The sequence below is a fragment of the Hermetia illucens genome, chromosome 2, assembly GCF_905115235.1.
Source record: "Hermetia illucens chromosome 2, iHerIll2.2.curated.20191125, whole genome shotgun sequence".
Classification (NCBI taxonomy): Eukaryota; Metazoa; Arthropoda; class Insecta; order Diptera; family Stratiomyidae; genus Hermetia; species Hermetia illucens.
Genome location: NC_051850.1, coordinates 174,002,807 through 174,028,719, shown reverse-complemented (window position 1 = coordinate 174,028,719; position 25,913 = coordinate 174,002,807). Strand labels below are relative to the sequence as shown.

Below are 25,913 nucleotides of genomic sequence, written 5' to 3'. Positions count from 1 at the left end.
TGTTTGAGCTGAAAAAATCCAGCGGTGGAAAAACTGACGGCTCTCGTAACCGAGTTATAAACTCACTTGGGGAGAATGTCGCGGTTCATTCCCAAAAACATGAGACCTATATACAGTGCAAGGACCTCGATGAGGTAACATCCAGAGAAGAAATCTGAACTGCCTTGAAGTAACAATTCAAGTTGGAGAAATTCGGCGAAGAATCTATCGTGAGCTTAAGAAAAGCTTATGACCGACTCAAAGGGCCACAATGCGACTGCCAGTGGAGTCAGTGCAGAAGTTTTTGGTCATGGGGAAGGTTCAGATTGGAAGGGTTGTTTGCCGACTAAGCGAACAGATCTCTTTAAAGAGGTGCTTCACATGCCTAATGGTAGGACACTCCGCGATGGCATGCACCAGCGGCATCGATCGGTCCAATCGATGTCGAAGGTGTGGGGAGAAAAGACATATTGCCAAGAAATGCAATAGAGAACCCAAATGTATTTTGTGCGAAAGAAAGGAGGGGCGGGGTAACCGGCATATTGTCGGAAGTATTAAATGCCCCGAATTTAGGAAGACGTTACCTGCAGTGAAAAAATGAGGTTAATACAAATAGATCTCAATCATTAGAGGGTCGCACAAGATTTGCTTGCGCAGACCACTTACGAATCCGCAATGGAAATTGCTATCATTAGTGAACCGTACAGAAACCTTAACGGTGGTGTATGGGTCACAGATTCGACTGGTGGAGCGGGGATATGTGCGTGCGGTCATCAAACCATACAATATAGCATGGGTCAAGCCGCTAGTGGCTTTGTGTGGGCAAAAATAAGCGTATTCATATATAGCTCTGCGCCCCACCGAGCCTCACACTTCCAGAGTTTGAAGACCTGATAGACGATCTTGTTCAGGACGCAAGGGGACGAGGTCCAATGATGATAGCCGGTGACTTTAATGGAGCAGCAAAGAGACTAACGCAAGGGGACCGTGCTTTTTGGAAGCATTCACCCAGTTAAATGTATTTCTGACCAACGAAGGTGATATAAATACTTATCGGAAAGGGGGATCTGGTTCAATTTTATACCTGACTTTTGACAACCCTGCGCTAGCACGTGACATGTCCTGGCAAATTAGCGAGGAAATCACGTACGGCGATCAGAAGATGCTCATCCCCCAATAGAAGACCCAATTATTGGTTTAATAGCGAACTTGTCAGCCTTCGATTGATTTGCCACAGAGCCAGACGAACGGCTCAGAGGGCAATAGGTAGGAACGATCAGGGGCAAAAGGAGCATGCCTATAGAGAAACCCGCAAGAACGTCAAGTTCGCCATCCAGCGGAGTAAGAGAGAATGTTTTAACGAGCTCTGCTTGGAAGTGGACATAAATCCGTGGGATAGTGCCTACAAAATCGTGACAGGATGATCCGGAGGTCGATAATCTCTGCAGATCACGTACCCTATGTTCTTCTTGAAAGTAATCCAGAGGTTATTCCCTAGCAAGAGAGGGAACTGACACCTTCCAGCGCCCCTTGAACGTGACGCCGATTCCACCTGTCACCAAAGACGAGCTGCTGGAGATCTTTAGTCAAATAGGCGACTGCAAAGCTCCCGGTCTTGACAGCATACCGAATAAGACCCTCAAACTTGCCGTCAAATGAAGACCGGATATGTTCGCGGAGCTGTTCGAAACGTGCATATCTGAGGTACCTTTCCTGCACCATGGAAGCGACAGAAGCTGGTGTTACTGCCTAAGGCTGGCAAACCTCCAGGGAAACCGTCCTTATATTATATTATTTATAATTGATTACTCCCAGTCATCGAGAGCCATGGGGGTCTTTCAGATAGGTAGTATGGGTTCCGTAAAGCCAAATCAACCATTGATGCTATCAAAATTGTCACTGGCATGACCGAAATTGGAATTCAAGGGGTTGTACCAGCAAATATTGCGTGGTGGTGACCCTAGATGTGAGGAATGCATTCAACTCGGCCAATTGGAACCTTATACGAAAGTCTCTGGTGATCATTGGTATTCCTACCTACCTCGCCGCTATTATCGATAGCTAATTGCAAGAGCGGACACTCTGGTATAATACCGATGATGGACCCAAGGAGTACACTGTCTCCGCGGGTGTCCCACAGGGTTGTGTACTGGGCCCTCTACTGTGGAACATCATCTATAATGATGTACTTAACTTTCCGGTTCCGGAAGAGGCCACGGTGCTGGGTTACGCCGACGATATAGCACTGATTGTGATCGCAAAGCATCTCGAGGATGCTGAGTTGTACTCAAACGAAGCAATTGGTGTTGTTAAGGCTTGGTTAGAGAGTGCAGGACTGGCACTCGCCGCAAGAGAAATTACGCCTGCATTAGAATCGGGAATCGTATCATCACTTCCAAGCCGTCCATCATATGGCATATTTGCGAAAAAGCATCCACCACGTGTATGGCTCTGGCGAGGATGTTGTCGAACGCAGGAGGATCGCGGCATACTTGCAGGCTGCTCATAGCCAGGGTGGTGAATTCTATCATGCTGCACGCGGTCTCAGTTTGGGGAAAAGCGCTGCATGCTTTAGGTAATGCACATAAACTCAGTACGGTTTACAGAAGAACAGTCTTAAGGCGGTGTTCTGCCTTCAGAACCATCTCAGATGATGCAGCATTTGTCATCTCGGGAATGATGCCGATTGACATCCTGGCAACCGAAATGATGAACATTTATAACGCCAGGTCCATCTTTCCCTTATCGCAGGTGAAAAAAAGCCGACAGGGCGATGGGACCAGTCAGAAAAGGGTCGTTGGACTTGGAGGATACTGACAATACCTGTACAGGTGTAAATTGAACATCTCATCTAATTATCCAAACTGGGACGGGGTCCCAGACGACGCGCATATACTTCCAATGTCCTAGGTTCGTGAAAGAAAGGAAGAACCTAGGGGAAACTCTAGGTGAAGTGCTTTCTCCGGAAAATTTTGTCCGGAAAATGGTAGCTTGCCAGGAGGACTGGGATACGGTCAATTCCATGAGCGTTTCAAATCCGAACGAATGTAAAGCGTAACAAAGAAGAGCTCCTGCATATTAGTAAACGCATTCTCTCGTCCGCTTGTCACCAGACAGAGTGAACGAAATTGGCTCTGCCGTCAAGCTGTACTCTACAAGTACCAACAAGTAGGACAGGTGAAGTATTATTAAATGATACGTAAGAGACTGGGAGTGTTCAAAGGACCAGCCATTCTCGAGCCTGTCTAGCAAGTGTAGCTTAGTGGAGCTTCAACATTTGCGAGCAGATCTACCCGGGCATTTCCTCCAAGGTTTTGAGATGGCTCTTTCCTCTTGATCGGCGTCGCCGCACAGTATAGTCTTCTGATCATCCGACAATCACAGTCATTATAAATTATTTTTCAAATCTACATCTAGTGCTTTCAATAACGTGCTTCCATGTGACTGACACCATTGATCTGAAAGAGGTCGTATCGAAGGCGCACGTTATTTTCATCATGACTACAGTAGCCACCCAACCCAACTGTACCCCGAAAAATTGGGTTTCTAGAAGGATTTTCTCAGTTCCCTTTCTAGCTTTTGTATATGCACCTTCAGGTCTCTTTAGTGTCACACCGGGATTAACTGGATCTTTCGCTAGAGCTCTCTAGAGATACATTTCTTCTAGAAGCGTTTCCATTTCCTCACAGAATCCCCTCCACGAGCCTCTTTTGGCTTTCCACCCCGCCCCTTTTGCCTTACTGGCTTGCCTACCACCTTTATTTTGTCAGCTGGCGACTTTTCTTCAACCTGCAGCTGCTGAAGTAATAATAAGTAATAATTGTTCTGTTTGGCTCACGTCATGTGTGGTTTTGATCACCCTCTTTAGACTTTCCATCTCAATAGTCAAGTTTCAATTCTAGCGCTCCCGTTTCATGCTATATGGGTTGAAATATACAATCTTTATATTTACCATAAATAAATGTTGCCGCCCCGAAATAGCAGTTGCTGACACACAGTTTGCAGTCCCACTGGACAACGTCGTCGGAACATCTTCATCCTGAAACTTTAAATGTCTTCCACGTTGTAAATCTTCAAGTGGTCTGGTAAGCACCTTCTGTCCGCCATAGGTTTAAAGCGTCCAGGACAACATTTCATGCTGATGGATTACATAAAATTAACAGATCCATTTCCCACACACATTAAGCACATCAGCTGCAATAAATCCAGGCAGTCGCAAATCGGATGGACTTTCATAAAAACTGGAATCCATTACAACAGCCAACAGACCATCAATACTGGGGTCGGCCCATCTAAAGCGGTCCTTAAACAAAAATGTCCCTAGGACGAGAGCATTTTTTATATTTTTTTGTTGCTGATTGCTCCCTGAGTTCTAAACTTCAATGTTTGCTCGACACACATCCACAGGACGAATGAGAGCAGGCGTGAACGTCGGGATGCAGAAGGAAAATAAAATTGAACAAAATATTCACACTTGACCCCCACACGAGAGGGGGAGGTGATCAAATTTTTACGATAAAATGGTGGCGTTTATATCGGGGTCCGTTTATAATCCGGGCGTCTTTCATGTTCATGTTACTAATTTCCAACGATATCATAAATTTTCAGCTTTGATTTACACTCATAGGGGAATAACGTTTTCCAATTGAGCGGGAGGAATTCTTATGAAAATTTGTTTATATTTCGATTTTTTTATGGATTTTCATTATGTGGAGGAGGCAATATTCAGCATTTTTATTCTCATATGTATGGAATATAAATTTTTATATTCGATTCCTCCATTTCGGAATGTTTAGGGAAAACGGTTTGATGGCGTGTTGCAATGTCCTTTTATGATTCGTTGCAGATCGTTCAGAACAATTTGGAGTTTATTGGCTTCAGTCTTCAATTTTGGGGTAATACTTCGAAAACAGATATTATGGTTGAGAGATGAACACGTTTGCTTAAAAAGAATTTAAATTGCTGTATATTATCGAAAAATAGACCCTTTTAACTAAAATAAATCACCAGGAGCAGCCAAAGAGGCAACAGAACCTCCGGCCACAATATAGCACAATGATATCAAATATTCTTTTTGAAAAAGTTACAGTAATTGGCCGTATAAGTTCGGCATAAAGTGCAGTTCCACTAAAGTGTCCTGTCGACACATACTTGCTAGCTTGGTTCGGGAAAGCGGGTGTCCTTTATGACATTTTAGGTCTCACCCGTCATGTGCAAATTTTAAGCCATAGATACAATAGGCACGAACAAACGTGCGAGCGTTTCGTCCAAACTTCCGTGTACAATCAAAATATCCCGTCGATTTTTTGCGCTTTATAACAGTTAACTGATACTTCAAGTCATTCAGAATTCAAATAGGCTTTTGGTTTTCCGCAATTAACTAACGCATGCCTCAGCCTTCAGACAGACAAATTCAATTGAACAATTGAAAAAAGAACCTGTTCAGCGTAAGTACCTGCAATGTAGACACAAGCCCCAGTAGAGCCGTACTAGTTTATATTGAGTGTGGACTCAGAGACTCACAAGAAAACCAACAGAAAATAGCCGGGCCGAAAGCAGTTCATCTGGGTTCCCATATATCATATTAGTTCCAATAATACTTCGTGGTAATAGGTATCTGACATATATAGGTCACTTGCAGATTCGGATCTGATCGCTTTTCTCACGTGCGTGGGGATGGCAGTTCTCAACGACCCTAGATCTGCAGAGCAAATTTCAGATGAGTAAATGCAAACCACCACGAACACCTCTGGCGTCAGGGGCCAACTTCGTGAAAGGAGCAGAAATTATTAGGAACTGAAGAACCAGGAATGTCAGATCAGGTAAATGTGGTGAAGGAAGAAAGTTATCATACGGCTGAAGTGTCATTCTTCGTCACTTTTAGACACGAGAAACGAAAAGAAAATGAATCAGGCTAATCGTAGTAAATTATCCTAGATATGAGATGTTGGGAAGATACCACTCTAGAACCAATTCAAATTGAACAGAATGATCCACGGTAGCTACTACCGAAGACCTCCCGAAATATCGAATACCATCACAGAATGGCATACTTTTATATATTATAGTTTAAAGGGGTCAAGCAGTGCACTGCAGGATACACTGACGCGGAATATAGCTCCTTAAGGCCAACCTATCTCTCTTTGAGGGTGAGCTATCTCTCCTCTGGAGCGATGTGTGGCTTTTCAGGGGCCAAGCCGCTCATTACCAACACCTTTCTTGCGTGGTGATAGCGACACCCTGTACGAGGTGACCTTACTATTAATAAAAGGTTACGGATTTAGACTGGGGAATCGAAAAACACCTCCCCCAATCCAGGGTGTCATGCAAACCGTGCCCATTGGATAGTTTGCAATCGGGGGTGACTGACTCTATTCGAACGAAGCCTCACTGATACCTGTTCGCCTCAGTGAGTAAGTTAGACTTTACCGCGCTACGGGGCGCTCTAGCACGCGAAACTCCTAACCCCCCCGGTGGGAATCAAATGAGTACCCGTATTAAAATAAAGGAAACTACAGCCAAACAAGAGGGACCCCATACCGCACACAAACTGGTTAACCAGGCGGAGGTACATGTCCGAAATACTGAGAGCCAGGTGATTACACCCAAGAAGGGAGAAATTGGGAAGTAAGTCAAGCAGTGAATGCAAGGTCAAGATTGGTATACTACGAGGACTACAACCAACAAACACCACTGCTCAAAAAGCAGGTACATGCAGAAGCACGCCTGAGATAAATATATCAGACATCAGGAAGGAGACAGGTATCAGTGCCGCAGGCGCTATATGGTACCTGCATTACCTGAAGGAGGACCTGAAACCAGAAGAGCCCCTAAGAAGGCTCAGGATAGACCTAAGTCATCTTTATCGCCAAGAAAGCGGGGAGTAGCAGAGATGAGCCCGCATGAAAGGAATGCTCCTAAAAAATCCAAACCTGAACCCAAAGGGGGGAGAAAACTCGGATAGATCAGGGGTAAAGGCAGGAATCACGAAGCCCGCCATTAGCTATGCTAGAACAAATGTTTCCTGAGCAAATAGTCATGAGGAGCAAGAAACCATCAAAGACCTTGTCGTCAGGCAGATGTGCAAGGGATGGGCTGAGAAACTTGGATACGCTTTAAACCAGGCCATATACTGATGGACTGCGCGACGAAAGACACTGCAGAGTGGATTGGACCATAGTTCCTAAATTGCCAGGCTAGGAAGGAGGAGAACTGTTGACAGTGTACTGGGGTTGATATACCAGGTGCATACATGATGGCAGTTTTTCTCCCTAAAGCCGCAACAATAGAGACGGGAGATCTCATGGACCTCCTAATCGCCCAGAATGGGGTTCTCCATACGCGATTATGGACAGTCTTCAGAAGCAAAATGGAGAGCAAGGGTAAACTTCTCATGATCGAGGTAGAAGACCGATCCCTGGAGGCAATCAAATGTCGGGGATGACATATCAACTATCGATTTGGCAACATACCTGTACACAGGGAAAAGCCGGGGAAAGACACCTCGAAGAAGACAACGGGTGAAAAACATAACGAGGTCCGCGAAGAAGTCTCGAAAGCCATAGAGGCAGAAAGGACTGGATCAGCCAGGGAAATAGACCTACTGCCCAGTAAAGAGCAGAAGCTGGACGACCTAGACCTAGGACTCCTAGGGCTCAAGGTGGACAGCGACGCGCAGGAAAACGCCATGTCGGAGGAGGAGGGCGATCCTCCGACAGTGGAGAAAAGCTCCAAACAATAACGGAGCCAATGACCAACATGCTTAGCGGGCAGGACGGTCAATTGAAACTGTTCTGTAACAGCTGACGGATGTACTACGGGATGCCATAGAAGCAAAGGAAATAGCATTGTGTGCGTTTGTGGCGCGGCAGGATTCGCAGCATTCGAAATTTATTTCGAATGTTGCGAGTGCGAGCAATATAGATGGCGCGGATCTATCCACTTTGCGTAGCACGCCAAGGGAGTGGAAGATCGCAGTAATTATGTTTTTCAGACCTGTCACTGATTTTGAATATTAAGTTTGGAATTGAAAAAAGAACACTGAAGTCTTTTTGATTTGGAAAATAGAATTGGAGTTGAGTTCGCTGACTAGAATTGATGTTGAGTTCGCTGATTAGAATTAGGACTAATAATATGTAAAACCATTAATATTAAATGTTCGCTTAAATATTTTAATAAAAATATAAGTAATGTTAATTACTTAATTGGTGACCCCGGAACTCGCACCAACAGCATCAACAACTAAGATCCCGAATTCCCAGAACCTGCAAAATTGAAAAACTCAAGCACATCATCATCCCAACAAATCGCAGTCTGCGCAAGCACAATCGCTCAGCAGGCAGCCGCAACAACCGATTGGAGATAAGTAAGAGTTCAGCAGCCGCAGCCGCCATCGCTGCCGCAGCCACTTTCGCCGCCGCACTCAACTCCACCATCGCCGCAGAGGTCGAAGCCGCCGCCGTCACCGCCGTAGCCGCTACCGTCGCAGCCGACACCAATATCACCGCTGCAACCATCGCTATCGCAGCAGGAGCCGAAGGCTCCGCCACCATCGCCGCCTCCTCAGCAGGTGCCGCCGTTTTAGTTGTTATAAGTTAATTGTATTTCACTCTAAGTCAATATTAAAAGTGAATAATTGTCCACCATCGCCGACATTGGTGAAGTTCTATTAACGACAAAAATTCGTCCGAGCAACACGGCAGAAATAGAACTTCCAAAGACTGAGAAATCCTTCCAAAACATCAGTAGACCGTACGGCAAGCGATTTTCACGCGTTCGCATCTACAGTTGAGTGTGGAGTGATGTGGTAAACATCACGAAAACGTGTCGCATCTTCACATCCCGAGTCGGAGCAGAGGCAAGAAAAAACGCGAGAAAACCTTCTCTACACAGTGTACTGCGCGACACACGTCGGACCCTCTCCAGAAGTAGATTTTTACGCGACTTCCCGTACGCACGCCCTCCTGCACAACACCTTTCACGCACCGGACTAGTCATCATTGCCACAACGATCAACAACAGCAACAAAAGGACGTCCCCAGCACCGCCAACGCCGCAGCTACAGCCGACAAACTCGACCAGCGCCGCCGTCAAGGAGTTATACTTAAGTGAAATTATTATTCATTTATATATAATATTTATTTATTTATTCAGTTAAAAAAAAAAAATAGCAATAAAAAAATTGAAATCGCTGCAAGAGACGGCGTGCAGGCGTTTAGCATCGCGAGTCCTCCATTCTCATTGGTGGTGTTTTTGGTCTGCGCTGGATAGCGTCCGCTTCGTTTTTTCTCGTTTCGTGCGTGCATTTGTGGGTGCGGCCTGCCGTGATTCAGTATAAACTCACCGCGTCTACATCTCGTACTTAAGAAAAATGTCGTTTGACAATAAAGACGCGCCAGGCCCATCGGACCCACAAGTGACCGCCCTCGCCGTACGCGTTCCTCCGTTTTGGCGGCGGAACCCCGAGCTGTGGTTCGTGCATTTGGAAGCACAATTCCAAATGTCCGGCATCACATCGGACGCGACCCGCTTCAACTACGCGGTGGTCGGCCTGGACGAAGAGTCCATACTTCTGGTGTCCGACGTGGTGAAGTCGACATCGTACGTGCAGCTCAAGAGCGAGTTGATCAAGCGCCTGTCGGCAAGCGAGTCGGCAAAATTAGACCACTTGCTGGCGGGTTTAACGTTGGGTGATCGAACTCCCAGCCAATTGCTTCGTGAAATGAGGCAATTGGGTGGGAGCAAGATCGGCGACGACCTCATCAAGTCGCTCTGGCTGCGTCGGCTTCCGGAGGGCACCCAGGCGATCCTCGCTTGCGTCTCCGGTTCCTTGGAGGAACTGGCAGCGACGGCCGACCAGGTCCAGGAGGTGTACGTACGCCCAACCTTGGCGGCCTTTCAACCACCGTCGGATGAGGTGGGTGAATTGAGGCGCGAGATTGCTGCGTTAACAGCCAGCATGGCCGAGATGCGGGCGACGTTGGACGCTCAGCGTTCGGGCGCCAGATCGCGAGCACGCTCACGGTCTGCCACCCGAAAAGGGCGATCAGGTAGCAGGTCGTCAAGACAGTCCACGGACCCAGGGATTTGCTGGTACCACCGCAGATTCGGGGATAAAGCGACAAGATGTACGCTACCGTGTAGATTCTCTCCTACCGCAAAAAACTAGGTCCGCGGGGGATCTTGGCGGCGGCCACCCAGAACGCAGCGCCACGTCGCCTAACTATTTTCGACCCTCTCAGCAGGCGCAACTACCTCGTCGACACGGGTGCGGAGGTTTCGGTCCTTCCCGTACCCCAGCATCATCAACTTTTCCCTCAACCACTCAAACTTGCGGCAGCAAATTCCTCCCGCATAAACACGTACGGGTATAGGCAAGTGGACGTGAGTCTTGGCTTGCGTAGGACGTTTTCGTGGCGTTTCATCCTGGCGGATGTCAGCTTCCCCATACTAGGCGCAGACTTCCTGTGTCACTATGGATTGCTGGTGGACTTGCAAAACAAGTCTCTTATAGATTCCACGACCAACCTTAATTCGTCGGGACATATGGTATCTCACCCAGGCAATAATCTTTCCGTTCTTTTAGAAGACATTACCGACTCTCGTGTTCGGGCACTTCTCCAAAAGTTCAGCCAGATTACTACCAACTGTGGTCTCTCCAAACCAGTGAAGCACAATGTGCAGCACCACATTATCACTACTGGTTCCCCGATCTTCTCGAAGGTGCGTCCTCTACCATCTCAGAAACTGGCAATTGCACGGAAAGAGTTTGAACAACTCGTTCAACAGGGTATCTGCAGGCCCTCAAACAGCTGTTGGTCTTCCCCACTGCATATGGTCCCTAAGCCAAACGGCGAATGGCGCCCATGTGGGGATTACAGAAGGCTAAATGCACAGACTGTTCCTGACCGATATCCAATTCCACTCATCCACGACTTTGCGCATCACCTCGCGAATTGCCGCATCTTTTCGACCTTGGACTTAACCAAGGCTTATCACCAAATTCCAGTAGCTCCTGAAGACATTCCAAAGACGGCAATATGCACACCCTTTGGACTCTTCGAGTTCACCCGAATGACTTTCGGATTGTGCAATGCGGCGCAAACCTTTCAAAGGTTCATTCACTCAGTCCTGCGAAACCTCGAATTCTGTTTCGTATATTTGGATGATGTTTTGGTCGCTTCTTCCACTGAGTCTGAGCACTTAGCCCATCTCGAGTGCATTTTTCAACGTCTCCTTGAGGCCGGTTTAGTCCTAAACGTTGAGAAATGCAAATTCCTTCAACAACAGGTGAGATTCCTCGGCCATTTCATTTCCCCTGAAGGAATACAGCCCGACCCAGACAAGGTGCAAGCGATAACAAGCTTCCCGCGTCCAAAGACAGTGAGGGAGTTGAGGAGGTTCTTGGGCATGCTAAACTTCTACCGTCGTTTCCTGCCCAAGGCCGCCCATCTCCAGTCCATTTTGAACGCGTACTTGTCTGGCCCCAAAACTAAGGACACACGAGAGATCGTGTGGTCTGAAGAGGCTATCTGCGCGTTTGACAAATCTCGTCAACAACTGGCTGACGCTACGCTCTTGGCATTCCCTCTGCAAGATGCACCCCTAGCCGTTTTTGTTGATGCCTCTGACATCGCAGTAGGTGCTGCCCTTCACCAAAAGGTGGACCAAGTTTGGCAGCCGTTGAGCTTCTTCTCGAAGCAGTTGAATCCCGCTCAACGGAACTACAGCACCTACGATCGCGAACTGCTCGCCGCATACCTGTCCATCAAATACTTCCGTTTCTCCCTAGAGGGCCGGCCGTTCACAGTGTTCACGGACCATAAGCCTCTCACGTTCGCTTTGAAACAGAAGCCCGACAAAGCGTCCCCTCGTCAGCTTCGACACCTGAGCTTCATAAGCCAGTTTACGTCGGACATCCAGCACGTGTCCGGGAAGGACAACATTGTTGCTGACGCTTTGTCTCGTGTCTCCGAAGTTAACATCCCCGCCTCACTCGATTTCTCGGCTATTGCCAAGGCGCAAGTGGATGACGCAGCACTTCAGAGCCTCAAGTCCAACCCCAAATACAAATTTCGGGAGTTGCCCATCTTCGGCTCAAACCTCTCGCTCTGCTGCGAAGACTCGGAAAAGGGACCTCGGCCATACATTCCGGCCACATTTCGCAAGGAAGTGTTCCACGCAGTTCACGACTTGGCGCACCCCGGCATCAGGACAACAAACCGGTTAGTCACCGGAAAATACTTCTGGCCCTCCATGAACAAGGATATCAATTCCTGGGCCAGAGAGTGCATCGCATGCCAAAAGTGTAAAGTCTCCAGGCATGTAAGGAAAGAAGTGGGCTCATTCCCCCGCACTACCAAGCGTTTCCACACCATACACCTCGACATAATAGGGCCTTTGCGAGACTCGCACGGTTTTAAGTATTGCCTCACAATCATCGACAGGTTCACGCGGTGGCCTGAGGCAATACCTCTGAAAGACATTACGGCGCAATCATGTGCTGAAGCCCTCTGTCGAGAGTGGATACCTCGCTTTGGCGTCCCTGCAGTGGTCATCACTGACCAGGGAATGCAATTTGAGTCCACCCTTTTCTCCGAGTTAGGCAAACTCCTTGGTTTTAAACGCCAGCGGACTACGGCATACCACCCACAATCCAATGGGATGTTGGAACGTTGGCACCGGACGCTGAAAGCCGCCATTATGGCACGCGACGACCCGTCCTGGACGCAAGTCTTGCCTCTCGTCCTACTCGGCCTTCGTACAACCCGCCGAGAGGAATTTGCTGCCAGCCCCGCGGAGCTGGTTTACGGGGAGAACCCAAGACTCCCAAGCGATCCGGTCTTCGACAAGAGATCGGGTCTCACGGAGTCGGGGTTGGTGCGTCTGCTGAGGGACAATCTCCGGCGCATCAAGGCGCCACCACCCACTCGACACTCGTCCATACCTGCTTGTTCGCCCAAGGAACTGGACACATGCACGCATGTGCTGATCGGAACGGATGCCGTCCGGAATTCGCTGCAGCCTCCATATGAGGGCCCGTACCGCGTTCTCGAGCGGGGAGAACATTTCTTCCAGCTCGAGATCGGTGGTCACAAAAAGGCGGTCTCTTTGTCCAGGCTGAAACCCGCGTGCGCCCCGAAGCAACGTCGTGTCCGCTTTGCGGATTAACGGCGAACGAAGTTCGGGGATCAGTCGCTGAAACCCCTAGGTTTCATCTGGGGGCGGAGTGATGTGGCGCGGCAGGATTCGCAGCATTCGAAATTTATTTCGAATGTTGCGAGTGCGAGCAATATAGATGGCGCGGATCTATCCACTTTGCGTAGCACGCCAAGGGAGTGGAAGATCGCAGTAATTATGTTTTTCAGACCTGTCACTGATTTTGAATATTAAGTTTGGAATTGAAAAAAGAACACTGAAGTCTTTTTGATTTGGAAAATAGAATTGGAGTTGAGTTCGCTGACTAGAATTGATGTTGAGTTCGCTGATTAGAATTAGGACTAATAATATGTAAAACCATTAATATTAAATGTTCGCTTAAATATTTTAATAAAAATATAAGTAATGTTAATTACTTAACGTTTATGGATATCGAAGGGGCATTCGACAACACGTCGCACACAGAGATGCAAGATGCCCTGAGCCGCAAGGGACTGTGAAACACCCTGGCTTTCAGGATCATGAATATTACTCAAGGTTTTCCACAGGGCGGGGTACTATCGCCGGTCATGTGGAGTATGATAGTGGACGAACTCTTGGACGTGCTAACAAATACTGGAATACAGGAATACATTGTTTTATTCTTGGAGCCAATGGGTAGGTACACTAGCATATTCCAGTCGGAAATATACCCCATAGACATATGGGCTTTCTTTAATCACTTTTACTTACTTTAACACTGCATTCTCATCGACAGCCAAGCCGCGATCAAGGTACTTAGGTCCAACCAGGTGAACTCTAAACTGGTATGGGAATGCCTTGAGCGACTGAATACGGTCGGTAAGGGCAATCAGGCAGTGTACTAACTAGCCAAGAAGGGAGTAGGGACGCCTTTACACGTTTCAGAACCCTTTTGTGGAAACGGGTTGATGGCTATGACATTAACCAATGAAGACGAACGGTTGAGAAAACTATACGAGGCGGGCCTACCAAGAATAGAGCAGTCCAGGGTGCTAATTGTGGGATACGAAAATAAGCGCACAAAGGATTGCTTAAACCTCACCAAAAAGAACCTCCGAATCATAGTGGGAATTCTCACTGGTCATTGTCGGCTAAACTATCCCCTAGGGAAGCTAGCTGCTCGTAGAGATCGAACACTGCCTGCAGGTTCTGTACGGAGTCTGATGAAACCTCTATACACGTTCTGAGACAGTGTCCGGCACTTGCGCAAAGTATATCGAAGCATCTAGTAGAGCAGTTCATACCGGATGCAATGTTGAAATATCTGGAAGTAGGGAATATACAAAAATTCCTAAGGATTAAAGGCTTGCTTGAGGAACTATGATTAATAGGTACACTATAACCAACGAAAGGGGCACGATGGTTCTTTCAGGACGTGTTGCGACTTCCCTTTATGAACTAGTCAGGTCTGGTCCCCAACTCCAACGCTTTATTAGAGATGCTATCCAAACTTGGAACCTTGCCATCGCCGAAGACCTCCCGAAGTTCCTCCTCGGTAACGCAAGGTATAACATCCACCTCGAATTGGGCCTCCGTTTGATATCTTCTCCCCGCAACGTCCTATAATCCCGTTCGCACTCCTCGTGATCGGGTCTTCCCCTGGATCGCTGGAACTACTCCGCGATTTGGCTATTCCCCCAAAAATTTGGCTGTTTGCTTGCAAACTCTCCCTCCGGGGCATATCAGCGTCGCATGCCTCGGTCACCCATCGTGTGATTCTCAATGCCATTTCGATCGCCGTGCCATTCAGGTCATCATGACCCCCCAGAGCTTCAGAGAACGTATCCTGTTCGAACTCCCTCGTCGTCCAGTCCGGCATCCCTACTTACTTTCTGAGCACATTCAACCCCCCACTTGACCACCAGCAACTTTAATAAATATCGCCTGGTGGTCGCTTTGGGTGTAATGCTCACTGGCATACCAGGTTCCCCTCACCAATGAAGTGCGCACGTACGTGAGGTCGACGATAGAGCCCGGACCTCACCCTCTGAACGTAAGTGAGTCCCCAACATTGGCAAGTACAACATCCAACTCGGCAAATGCCTCGAATAGGAGACGCCTTCTCTCGTTTGTCCTTCGGTTACCCCACTCGCAGGCCCAGGCATTGAAGTCACCCGCTATGATTTTCGGGGTATGACTCCTTGTGCCTAGCACCAAATGGTGCAGCATCTCCCAGTACTGCGCACGTGTTGCACTAAGAAGAGCGTTTTAAGATATTATGGATTGGTGGGTGCTGCAGCTATGTGCCCAAGGTCGAGGCACCTGAAGCATCTCTTTATTTCCACTCGCTCGCAAGCCCGAACACCTTTTCCAGTGCTGCGCGGCAAACCTCCTTCGTGGTAAGCTCAACCGTATCCTTTCACTCTATAGTTACCTTCTGACGTCTGGCCCTTACCTCAGCCTGCTGGCCAAGAGATTTTTCCACATTCTCGCCGAATAACCTTTGCAGAGAACGTGCCACCTGTGTTGCCTGGATGACTTTCTTGCCTAGTTTACACACTCCTTTCTACTCCTACGCTCTGCCATACGCCATTCCGATAACTCTGATCATAGCTCTAATATCCTGGTGGACATTCTTCCTACCCTTAATGAACTCACAGAGCTCCATTATCTTCTCACCTAGTGCGACAAATGTCACTCCCGAGTGGTCGTTCGCACGCTGACATTCATCATACCCATCATCAGGTATCAGAATCACATCGCTGGGCTTGGCCTCCTCAAATTTCTCCGTCTTTGTCCGACAAACACCTCGTCCCTCTAGCGATCTCGCTCGATTAGTCGGCGATCTAAGGAGCACTGAATACCTTCTGAAAAGATCCAGTATCGAATTAGATGTCCCCTCCTGGACACCTGCAACCGAGGCAGTACGGTCGCCGGTCATCGTCGGTCGGGAGCCGGTTCGCTCCTTCCCAAAAACCACCAGCGGTGGACTTTTCAAGCCGTCTCTTATTAGTGTTGGTATTTTATTAATAGCATCCATTTGATTGTTTGGGTATTTGCCCCAAACGCTGCTGCGCAGGTTGTAGCAGCGTGTGGGATTCGCACCCACTAAAACCACCTCCACTCTTCCGCCCCTCCGCTCGGGACCACCGCGTGCGGGGGAGGCTCTGGTTCGCTACGCCAGCACGTCCATATCGCGTCTCCGTCGCGCCCCCTTCTGAGCTCGATCCAACTCCAGGAGTTTTGCCTGCACCACGGCTACTGCCTCATTTACCCCCATCCAGCTTTCCTCCGACTTCAGCATCTCTTCCACCAGGATGGAAGGCACAATACCCCCCCCCCCCCCCTCCAAGATACTGTTCAACCTCCTTTTCAGCTGCAGAAATCTGGGGCAATGGAACATAACGTGCTCGGGTGTAGCACCGCATTCAGGACAGTTGGAAGACTCGTCCAACTCGAAGCGATGCAAGTACTTCCGATATTCACCGTGTCCCGTAAGGAACTGTGTCAGGTGGTAATTCAATTCTCCGTGCTTTCGGTCGACCCATTTCTCGATACACGGGATCAATGGATGGGTCCACCGGCCCTTGTCGGAGTTATCCCACCGTTGTTGCCACTTGCCACACAACTCTCTCCTGATGGCTCTTCGGAAATCCGCATTCACCTCGGCTGGATGTGTCTTTCGTTTTTCGTAGAGCCAGTGTGCCTCGCTCGCTAGAAGATCTATAGGGATCATTCCCGCGATGACACACACTGCCTCCGTCGACGCCGTCCTAAATGCGCTGCACACCCTTAGCGCAATTGGCCGGTATGCCGAACTTATCTTCCTCCGGTTGACAGCGTGGTTCAACGCTCCCGCCCAGACAGGGGCCGCGTATAGCAGGATCGACTTCACCACTCCCGCGATGAGTAGCCTGCGACTATACTTCGGCCCTCCCACGTTAGGCATCATCCTTGCAAGGGATGAGCTGGCATTTGCTGCCTTCTCTCGCGCATAATCCAAGTGTCCCTTGAAACTTCGATCATCACCCCCAGGTATTTGACAACCGATTTTGAGACGACCTCACGATTACCAACCCGGATATTAACCGTGTTGTTCTTTCTGCGGTTGGCAATGAGGACCGCCTTCGCCTTTTCGTCAGCCAGGTCTAGCTTGACCATTCGTAACCATGACTTGATGGCATGAATGGCTTCATTTGCATGTAGCTCCTCATTCAGGATGCTTTGCAGTTACAATTACCGCCAGGTCGTCCGCAAAAGCAACCAGCGTTGTCTCCTCCGGGACGCGTAGGCCAAGCATTCCGTCATACATTATGTTCCACAGCAGTGGTCCTAATACAGAACCTTGAAGCACACCTGCTGTCACAATGTACTCCTTCGGCCCGTCGTCCGTCTCGTACCAGAAAAGTCTGTCCGAAAGGTAACTCTCGATTAGCCGAGCCAAGTAACTAGCAACACCCAGTTTGGCCAAACCGCCTTTAATCCAGCTCCGCTTGGCTGAGTTGAAAGCATTTTTGACATCCAGCGTCACCAGATCACAGCATTTGCCCATGGCCATTGCATTTCGAGCCAATTCCATAACCTTTGCTACTGCATCAACCGTAGAACGGGCTCGCCGAAACCCATATTGCCGCTCTGAAAGACCACCCGCAAACTCGATGAACGGGAGCAGCCTGTTGTATATCACCCTCTCCAACATCTTCCCCATGGTGTCTAAGAGACTAATAGGGGGATATGAAAAGGGCACGCCGGGTAATTTTTGGGGCTTCGGTAGCAACACCAGCTTCTGCCTCTTCCACTGGGCGGGAAATACTCCTTCCGCCATGCAGGATTCGAATGTGCTTGCGAACCACCTTGGTCTGGCCTTGACCGCCACCTTCAAAACCTTGTTCGGAATTCCGTCCAATCCCGGAGCCTTGCTGTCCCCAATACGTCTGCAGATTTCCCGAAGTTCCTCTTTGGTAACACCAGGGATCGAGAAGACGTCCTGCTGAGCTGCCAGTTGGGATTCACTTTCATCCTGCTCCTGCTGCGGGAAAAGAATTGTAACTATTTGCAACAAGAGCCGTGGGCATATCATTTGAGATGATTTTTGCCCGCGGATCTGGTTCATTACAACTTGGTAGGCTGTACTCCACGGATTCATATTAGCCTCCATGCAGAGCTTCTAGTGGCATTCCCGCTTGCTTCTCCGTATGGCCTTCTTAATGTTGCTTCGCAGATTTTTTACCAGAAATGAATAACGAACCCATCACAAAATCTAACCATCAACTTATTCACCACACCTGTGATGTACTTCCCTTCCAATTTTCGATTCTGGCAATGCCGATGACGTAATCCACCATCTCCAACCAAAATAGAAGTGACATTCCAATATCGCGCCCTTCAGTGTAAATAAACATTTTCTAATATCTCGAAACCATCGGGATGACGTCCTTAAAGCAACTCATATCGCTCGTCATAGCGATAACCGCCTTCGCCTATACTTTTTACTCAATGGGAAAATTGATAATGTTCCTGTCAGCGCCCACCAAAGTGCGGAAGGAATACGTTTGGGTCCTGAATCTCCTGGACAACAAGTCGCGCCTGCAAACGGCCTTCGTTGCGATCCTTTTGGACACTGCCTACATAATTGTGTTTATTCTGCAACACAGCGTGATGAAGTCGCAGATTGTGAAGAGTATAATTTATAAAGTTGGACTAGGAGTGGCTGAGAGGGCTATTTACAGCCTCACGTCCGCCATATGCTTGCTGGTGAGGTTTCCTTGAATTGGGTTGTTTTTTACTTTGTAAAGGGATGATTTTAGTATTTAATCGACAACTGGAGGCCAGCACCTACCATCATCCTGTGGCAAGTGGACGTGGCTAACAGCAACGCGCTGTACTGGACGTTCATTCTCATTCACGCGCTCGCCTGGATAATCATCTACGGAGGAAGCATCATCATGGACTTACCGGAAATCGTGGGCATCAAGCAGGTTGGGTGTTTTCTTGTTTAAGTGATCATAAGAGTTTGAATTGTTTTATTTCGTCCGCCAGGTGTACTACGACATGAAGAATTACGCGCCCCCAATGGCCTACAAGTCCTTCGAATTAAAGCATTTGTACGGGCATGTGCGCCACCCTTCCTTCATTGGACTGACTACAGTTCTCTGGGTCACGAACCTGATGAGCATTGACCGCTTAGTCCTTGCCAGTCTACTCACGCTGTACATGTACGTCGCCTGGTCCACGGATCACAACGACGTCATCTACCAGAAATGCCAGCTGACGAGGAAGCAGACGGAACTGAAGCACCAGCGATACTAGAAGCCGGAGTCAAGGAGCATCTGAGCTCGGGGAACACTGCCTAACAATTGCATGCACTCATTTACGCTGGAAACTTGACACTTACTCATCCTGTTAAGCGTGGAAATAATCTCTGCTCGCTTTATAGTGCCTAAGCTAACTCAATGACTAATAAAACACGTTTTGGGTAAAACAAACATTTAATTATTGAATTCATGGCTGAGTCGTTATCCTAATTGAACTTTACAAGGGACGGATCAAAGGCGGTTCCCTTGAAGGGCGACCCCTCCGCGTCCCAGGCCTTCTTCAGCAGCTCCCTGTTCTTCAAATCTTCCGAAGTGGGAAGGCCTAGCGCCTTCTGCTGCTGGTCCCAACGGATCTTTTCTATGGCCGCTTGTGATTCTTCCGGCAGTTCTTCAAGCGGCCGCGAGCAGTCCATCTTTGAGAGGTTTAGTTTCGGTTCAGTGTCAAGGAATCGATCCCACCAAACTTCTTTCAACTTGTCTGGAAAGAAAGAGACCTACATGCCGGGAAGAGAATACATTTCGATGGAGTTTTCCTACCTAAAGTTATCTGCAATTTCCTGTTGGATATGCTCCACACGGCGCTACTACTACGGCACTTCAGAGACAGTTTTCCTTTCAATATTTCCGTTTCCGGCTTGACCTTGTCTTCAATGGAAACGTAATCTGACTCGATCTTAATATTGAGTTGCTTCGACGATGAAATGTGCTCCGGCAAAAGCACGTAAACTTCTATTTCGGTTATGGTTTGCGACCAACAGTAATTATCATAACACGCTCCGTTATAATACTCGTTTTGCTGGAAGCCAAGAATAGCGGGTTTTGGTTTGTTATTCGCTTTGATTTCCGATGCAGATTGTGGTGGGAATTGAAAAGGTGTCGTCTCAACTACGGTTTCCACAGCGACTTCACAAGGACTAGTAACAATTTCAGCTTCCTCCACCGGGGAGCACGCTAGGGAAGGAGGAGAGTTTCCACGTTTGGCTACCTCACCATGCTGCTCCGGGATCCTGCTAATAGCGGTTACATGCTTCGGGTCGCAATTGAACAATACCTACAAACAGGAATCATGTTTGTTAGTGGAATGAACCGAAAAACATCAATATAAGCCATACTTGCTGAACGATCTTCTCCTTCACCCCTGGCGGGAATCCTAAACCTTCACTTTCATTCTTTGCTTCATAGTAAAAATCGGTTCTGCAAGCAAAATGGATTGACTAAAGCCTCAATCGTTGAAATAGGACGCACTCTGCCAACTTACCTTCTTGCCAGGAAATTGAAAACCAACTCCAGGAACCCAACAATGGTTTTCTTCTCCTGGAGGGCTTCCATGAAAACAGTGTCATATTTGAAATCCTCAATTTCCATAGCTCAACGAATGCTTCCAACTCTAAAGCAGTTCCGATCCAATTGTTGTAAACAAATTTTCCCAGACGTCAAAACTGTAAATAAATAGATTTCGAGGTTAGACTGCTATTCACCTCGAATGTGTTGTTGTTGTTCGAAGTAGGGAAAATGCACAGTAAAAAGGAAGTGGGGTAAGTATTGCGCAATGGGAAAACTGGCGAAAAGAGGCGTCTTCGATGGTATGGTCACGTAATTCGCGCCAACGAGAATTCACTTGCCAAGATTGGTTTGAACATCGAAATCGATGGTAAGCGGCCAAAAGGTCGGACGAAACAACCGTGAGTTGATACGCTGGATGAGGATTTAAAAGCCTCGCGATTACATTAAGATCTGGCATTTGATAGAACCAAATGGCGGAACCGATCCCGACGAGCCGATCCCGCTTGTGAACCAAACAAAGGCTGAAGAAGAAGAAGTGGATGCGGACTTACGATCCCCGGATCCTAATACAAAAAAAAAATGGATGAAGGTAGTTTCTACGTCTCGAGTTGTTCTTCCCATAATATCAATATCGTCAGTAGTTGAGTGGACTTGAAGAGGATGATGCCTCTCCAATTTACATCGGCATCACAAATCACTTTCTCGAGGGCCAGGTTGAAGAGACGCATGATAGGGCGGCATCACCTTGTTTGAGACAGTTGTTAATGTTGAATGGTCTCGCGAGTGGTCCTGTTGCTTTTATCTGGCCTCGTATATTGGTCAGGGTCAGCCTAGTCAGTCTTATTAATTTCGTTGGGATACCGAATTCTCTCATGGCCGTGTACAGTTTTACCCGGGCTATGTTATCATAGACAGCTTTAAAGTCGATGAGAAGATGGTGCAACTGATGGCCATATTCCAACAGTTGCCGCAAAAAGAAAATCTGATCTGTTGCTAATCCTGGGTATATAGGGCTATCCGTCCTAGCAAGATAGAGGGGAATATCTTATAGCTGGTACTCAGCAACGTGATACCTCTAGAATTGCTGCACTGCGTGATACCATCTTTTTTATGTATGAGACAGATAACGCGTCGTTGCCAGTAGTCAGGCATTGATTCGGTGCCTCATACTTTGAGCATCAGTTAATGAACCTCCATATTTAACCAATTCGGCCGTAATTCTATCCGCTCCTGCTGACTTATGATTTTTAAACCGATGAATTACACAGAGTGTTTCTTTTATAGTTAGTGGCGGCAGTATGTGTCCATTGTCTTCAGTTGGAAGGACCTCCAGCTCGCCGATGTTCTGGTTGTTGAACAGTTTATCAAAATACTCAACCCATCGCTCCAATATTCCCATTCTATCGGAAGTCAGGATGGGCATCGAGGTGTGTAGGGCTTCATCCTGGGGAGCCGACGTTCGGCCTGAATATGGGCTCCGTCCCTACTTGACTGTCAAAATCCGGTTTTAATGTCATACTTCAGACAGGCTTCGACTCTTTAGTCTCCTCTGTAGAGGCGTGCGCCTGACGCAGAGTGCATAACTTTTCCCTTATGTTTTCAAAGCCGATAACAACAGGTTTCATTTTTGGCTGATTAAGAAACCTACTCCGAGCACATGATTTATTAAATGGCCATTATAATATATGGTGTAGTGGCTCTTCTCAAGAAAACCGGTCCCTGTCAAACTCATCTCCTGCAACGCTGTTACATCAGTCCTATATTGGGACAGGGTCTCGGCTAGCTGCTTGGCAGTTCCTTCTTTGTACAGGGAGCGCAGGCTCCATAAGAAAATGCGCAAATTGTTGCCGAATTCGTCGTTGTATTGTCAATCCAGTCCAAGTCTCCTTTTGTGGCTTCGAAACAAGTTGTTTTTCGTGTAAGGTTATCAGCCCTACCCAACCCCCAACCTGGAGTACCAATTGGTACAATTTGTCCCGCTTTTTTGGCGCGGCCTTCATCATTCTCCGTCCGCAGCTTTTTGTTAAGAAAGAACTCACATGTGGTGGAGATAGAGAGAGGAGAGAGAGGAGATAGAATTAGAAAGGTGGACCGGTAATCAACTGAACTCGGCGAGTTTGCGAAATACTGCTGTCGGCGTTGAAAAACAATGGGGATTCTGTTTTTTTATATATTGCAGGGATGAAAAGGATGGGTGGCTCCTAACCCGATACCGCCGACGTTAGAAGATCCCTCAAAAGCAAAGACCGACAAGAACGTCGGTCATGAGTCCGCGAAGGACTTTCGACCAATCAGCCTGACCTGTTTCGTAAGTACCGGATAATCCATTCAGATCTGGGAGGCAACCGCTTGACTAGAGCTGTAAACAGAGGCATGCTTCAGGGTGGCGCCATCTCTCCGGTGAATATTGGACAGCAGCGGGGTAAAGGTGATGGTGTATGCCGACGAAATAGTGATATTAGTGTCAGGGATGTTTCCGTCCATTATGAGCGACATCATGGAAGGTGCCAACCAAACCGGAACTGATACTATTCACCACCAAGACAAGGATATCTCAATTCCACCTACCTGAACAAAGGCTTGCTCTTTCTTCCAATGTAAAGTACAGAAGTACTGCCGATACGTAAAATCTGTCGATGACTGGAGCATGATCCGAGCCCCAAACATAACACAGCCATTCTGACCGACAGCCAAGCGGCCATCAAGGCCTTGTACTCAATGACGATATCCTCCAGGCTGGTGAGGCAGTGGCGGCTGTCAAGGGCGGAGCCTACACGCCCTACTTAGCAGCCGCGGACCAAATCAAGGAGACGCCAAGTCCGCCATTTTTGCATTGTGACAATACTGGCCCATTCAAGACACAGATGTCAAAAGGTCCTTCAACAGCAACCCTAAAAAGGTATGTCTGCATTTTCGTCTGCATGGTGACGAAAGCAGTACACCTGGCATTAGTAAGCGATTTGGCAATGGAATCCTTTTTGACCGCCGATTTAGAGTAAGACGTACGCTATGTGCGGAAATATACAGCGATCACGGCACAAATTTTATTGGGGCCAACAACCAGATGGATAAAAAGGTATAACAGGCAATAAGAGTCGCGTTAGGAAAGGTCGCTACGATATCATCGATGGACGGTGTTACATGGCGTTTTACCCCAGTCGCTACGCCGCATTTTGGCGGGTTGTGGGAGGCAGCTGCGAAGTCAGCAAAACGGCAACTGAAATGCATTTTAGATGAAGCTCGATGGGTACCAACGTTCGAGGAGTTTAGTATCACGCCTGGTGAAAGCATGGTTAAATTCGAAGTCTCTGCTGCTCCTCTCCAACAACCCCGACGAGTTGGGGGCCTTGACACCAGGTCATTTTTTGGTCCGCTGTCCGTTAAAAGCTCTATCGGAAATGGACTGGAGTCATCATGGCTTGTATGAACGATGGCAGCAGATAAAAGCGTTGCATTAGGTATCCCAGAAGCAGTAGACTCGGGAATACCTGCACCGTTCACAAACCCGGCCCAAATAGGATAAGGAGAATCCCAACATGAAGCTCGGACAAGTAGTTCTTATTAAGAAGAGAGAAACACCGCCGACGAGATGGCTATTGGCTCGTATTAGCGTCGTTAATCCCGGGAGGGATGGAAAAATAGGACCAGTTACCGTCCGTTACCATGGTTCACTAGAGAAGCAAGTTGGCATAGTGCATCTATACCCCCTGCCACTGGAATTTCCTGAGGAACCGCTACCAAAGGAGACCGCGATCAAAGATCGCCGGAATATAAATGATCTCCTAAGTCGGTCAAAGGCCAAGAGAACTACCCATTGTGACGTGCTAATAAAATATCTAGATTTCAAATGCAAGTATGTCACCCGCAAGATCGATGAGCTCCTTGACCTCCCGGCGGCGAAAACGAAAAGAAGAGGTCTACTAGGAAAGGTGTGACAGCGTGCTACTACACGTGACGGCCACCCTTCAAGCAACAGGAGGCGGCCGGTATCTGATCCCTCAGGTCGACCTCAGCACTTTTGCAGTTGACTTCCACCAGTTAAACTATTTCGAACTTGACCAGGCCTCCGTTAACATCGTGTTTCCAACAAGATAAATCCTTCCTGAGTGCACCCAAGATGACTTAAAATATTAACGACCAGCGACGGCTGCACTATTCAAGTAAATGGTATGCTCCTCCACTCAACGGCTCAGAGACGAGAAAGGTTGTGGAAGCCTTCTCCAAAATTATCCAGCCCCGATTTCGGATCAACGATACCTCCAGTCGAGCATCACCATCATCATTGCCATTGGTCAAGTACAAGGTGCGGCAGCATAACTTCCTTTTTTCAAAACTCAATAAAAACTATTGTATGCATCGGAAAATATTTATTTATTTTTTATAATGTAGGTACATGTCTAAAGTTTTTATTTACATTGTTTTGAAGATCAAATCTGTTAGGTGACGTCCCCCATTCTCCATACATTGCGTAAACCGATTTCTGGCGTTTGTCATGACTCTTGTTAGCATAGCAGGTGTTATGTTGGCAATTTCTTCTTGGATGTTGGTCTTCAAATCTTGTAGGATTCTTGGACGGTTCACATAAATACGGGATTTCAAAAAACCCCATAGAAAAAAATCACAAGGGGACAGATCGAGAGAGCGTGCCGGCCATTCCAAATCGGCTCTAATTGAGATAAGGCGCTCTGGAAAGTGTTCCCTCAAAACAGCCATCGATGCTTTTGAAGTGTGTGCTGTTGCACCGTCTTGTTGCAACCAAGTGTCCCCCAAATCCAAATTTTCTTGCCGTGGGAAAAAAAAATTCTGTAGCATGTTTACATACCGGTCCGAATTCACTGTCACTGTAACCTCATTTTCCTCAAAAAACCAGGGGCCAATAATTCCAGCTGAGGAAATTGCACACCACGCTGTGACTTTGGGTGAATGCAAAGGCTTTTGATGCAATTCTCGAGGGTTGGTGTCAGCCCAGTAGCGCATGTTTTGTTTGTTAATCGACCCACACAAATGAAAATGGGCTTCATCGCTAAAAAAAACAATAGCACCCTCGGGAACGACATCAAGAAGAAGCTCACACGCGTTCATCCGAGAATTGAAGTCACGTTCTGAAAGTTCCTGCACTATCGCCATCTTATAGGGATGAAAATGAAAATCATCACGAAGAATTCTTCTCACAGAACGATCGGATAGTCCAAAGGCAGAAGCGTGTTTGCGCGCAGA

General features: G+C 47.7%; 2 protein-coding genes across 2 annotated transcripts in view; one reads left to right on the top strand and one right to left on the bottom strand.

Moving 5' to 3' along the window:
- Window positions 1-18,449: 18,449 nt before the first annotated feature.
- Window positions 18,450-19,579, top strand: LOC119647868 (nurim homolog). Its single transcript, XM_038049138.1, has 3 exons — window positions 18,450-18,852; window positions 18,906-19,076; window positions 19,138-19,579. Exons 1-3 carry the CDS (start codon window positions 18,526-18,528, stop codon window positions 19,405-19,407), a joined length of 768 nt encoding a protein of 255 aa, XP_037905066.1. The 5' UTR covers window positions 18,450-18,525; the 3' UTR covers window positions 19,408-19,579.
- The window catches only part of LOC119647867 (nudC domain-containing protein 3), a 15,956-nt gene continuing 9,605 nt past the window's right edge, over window positions 19,563-25,913 (bottom strand). The window contains exons 2-5 of the mRNA XM_038049137.1: window positions 20,671-20,851; window positions 20,525-20,606; window positions 19,950-20,463; window positions 19,563-19,890 (exon numbers count right to left, since the gene is read on the bottom strand). Of these exons, the coding sequence (XP_037905065.1) occupies window positions 19,619-19,890; window positions 19,950-20,463; window positions 20,525-20,606; window positions 20,671-20,777 (975 nt within the window). The 5' untranslated portion in view covers window positions 20,778-20,851 and the 3' untranslated portion in view covers window positions 19,563-19,618. The remainder of the gene's footprint in view (window positions 19,891-19,949; window positions 20,464-20,524; window positions 20,607-20,670; window positions 20,852-25,913) is intronic.